The 1,891-nt window shown below is 36.0% G+C and overlaps 1 protein-coding gene across 1 annotated transcript in view; it reads left to right on the plus strand.

Annotated features, from left to right (window-relative positions):
• TFEC (transcription factor EC) overlaps positions 1 to 1,882 on the plus strand; it is a 134,309-nt gene extending 132,427 nt beyond the window's left edge. Inside the window, exon 5 of the mRNA XM_023724620.1 lies at positions 655 to 1,882. Coding sequence (XP_023580388.1) covers positions 655 to 1,065 — 411 coding nt within the window. The 3' untranslated portion in view covers positions 1,066 to 1,882. The remainder of the gene's footprint in view (positions 1 to 654) is intronic.
• The last annotated feature ends 9 nt before the right edge of the window (positions 1,883 to 1,891 follow it).

Consider the following 1,891-nt stretch of genomic DNA (forward strand, 5'->3'; position numbering starts at 1 on the left):
GACAACTAATTATAAAATGCAGAAAACAGGTCTCATAAATACACACAACATCTTGCCAGCCAAAAAATAATGTTAAGCAGAACATTTATTTCTCGAGATAATATTGGACACTGAATTCTCCCTTCTCTTTTTATTTCTTTAGTAACATTGCTATGGATTTCATTGCCTCAAGGCATTTTGTGCCAGTGTATATTAGGTCACTCCTCATCTGTTCATGTGACTCAAAATATCAAAATATGGGTTTTCATAACTTTCAGGTTTTTGGTTTTTTTTTAATGTGAGTGTAATTATTGCCAGGTAGAGCACTTACTATCTTTTCATGAAATAGTCGTGAGTTACGGTGAGAAATTAATCAGGAAGAATAAGTGGAGGATTTTCCCACTATCTTCTAATGGCTATATTGTAGGCTGAGGCACTACAGGACCATCATATGTTGTGTATTCCTTCAAAGAACAACAGGAGGAGAATTAAAAAACAAACAACCAAAAATCCTAGTATTTTTCTCAGGATTATTTTTCAGGCATTAGAAATACACCAGTTACCATTATTTGCAAAACTATTTAAAATTTGTATTAGTCTTCATAGTTGGATACTTAATGTTTGTTTCTATTTCTGGTTTATTCTCTAGAATTCATTCACTTTCCAAGTCATTAGTTAATTGTCCTTGTTTGTTTGAAATTGCAGGAACTAGAAATACAGGCTCGTGCACATGGTCTGCCAACTCTGGCTTCTCTTGGCACAATGGACTTAGGTGCTCAGGTCACCAAACAGCAGACTCATCCTGAGCAGAATTCAGTAGACTATTGCCAGCAGCTGACTCTATCTCAGGGACCAAGCCCTGAACTCTGTGATCAAGCTATGGCCTTCTCTGATCCTTTGTCGCACTTCACTGATTTATCATTTAGTGCCGCTTTGAAAGAGGAACAAAGATTGGATGTCATGTTACTGGATGACACAATATCTCCATTTGGAACAGATCCTCTGCTATCTGCCACTTCCCCTACAGCTTCTAAAGAGAGCAGTAGAAGAAGTAGTTTTAGCTCAGATGATGGTGATGAGTTATAAAATAATAAACTGACTCAAGTCATCAACTGGGAAGCAATTCTACGCTGGTGCTATGCAATCATGTTCTGCATTTGCTATACATCTTTGGCTTATTTTTTCTGAAAGGAATATGTTGTTCATGAAAAATGGATTCATTAGAAGCAACAGAGGAATTTACAGGAAGAAGAAGCATGATGTTGAAGAAGTATTGAGAGCTAACAAAGATTTTTTCCTCTGACTACAGAGTCTAGATTTACCTAATGTTTGTCTTTCTAGAAAGAGTAGAGTATGAGAAATAGCTCTCTTCCAGTATTTTAAAAGTGGAAACTTGGTGATGTACTATTGCAACCAACAGACTGCAAAGAGTAAATCTGCTGAAGTGTACAACCCTTCTCTTAGCTGTTCACTTCCATCTTCTTCACTGTTCAACTCTTACAAGATCAGTTTTCCAGGAATCAAGATCAACTGATCTGTTGATTCATTATCTCTCTCCACTGTCTGGCAGTCATGTTGTCTAAAGTTCAAGCCTGATAGGGGAAATAATTGTAAAGTAGATGCTCTGTCACTTGTAATTGAAAGTTGAATACAATAGACATTAGAGTTTTACATAATGAGCTACAGATATTTTATAAAAACATTGGTTACTAAAATTAGATCCTAATTCCTTTAGTCAGTTCAATTACAGTAATCCTAAAAGCCCCCTTGCATATTTGTGGAGACATGCGCTATTCAGAAAAAGGAACTCATTGAATGTTTTCCTCCTGACAACCATGTTTGTAAGAATATGGACTAAAATTTTATTGCTTCACATACACATGCATCAATGCAGGTAGTATGAATTCTTTTT

The sequence above is a fragment of the Trichechus manatus genome, unplaced genomic scaffold (genome assembly GCF_000243295.1).
Source record: "Trichechus manatus latirostris isolate Lorelei unplaced genomic scaffold, TriManLat1.0 scaffold00251, whole genome shotgun sequence".
Taxonomy (NCBI): Eukaryota; Metazoa; Chordata; class Mammalia; order Sirenia; family Trichechidae; genus Trichechus; species Trichechus manatus.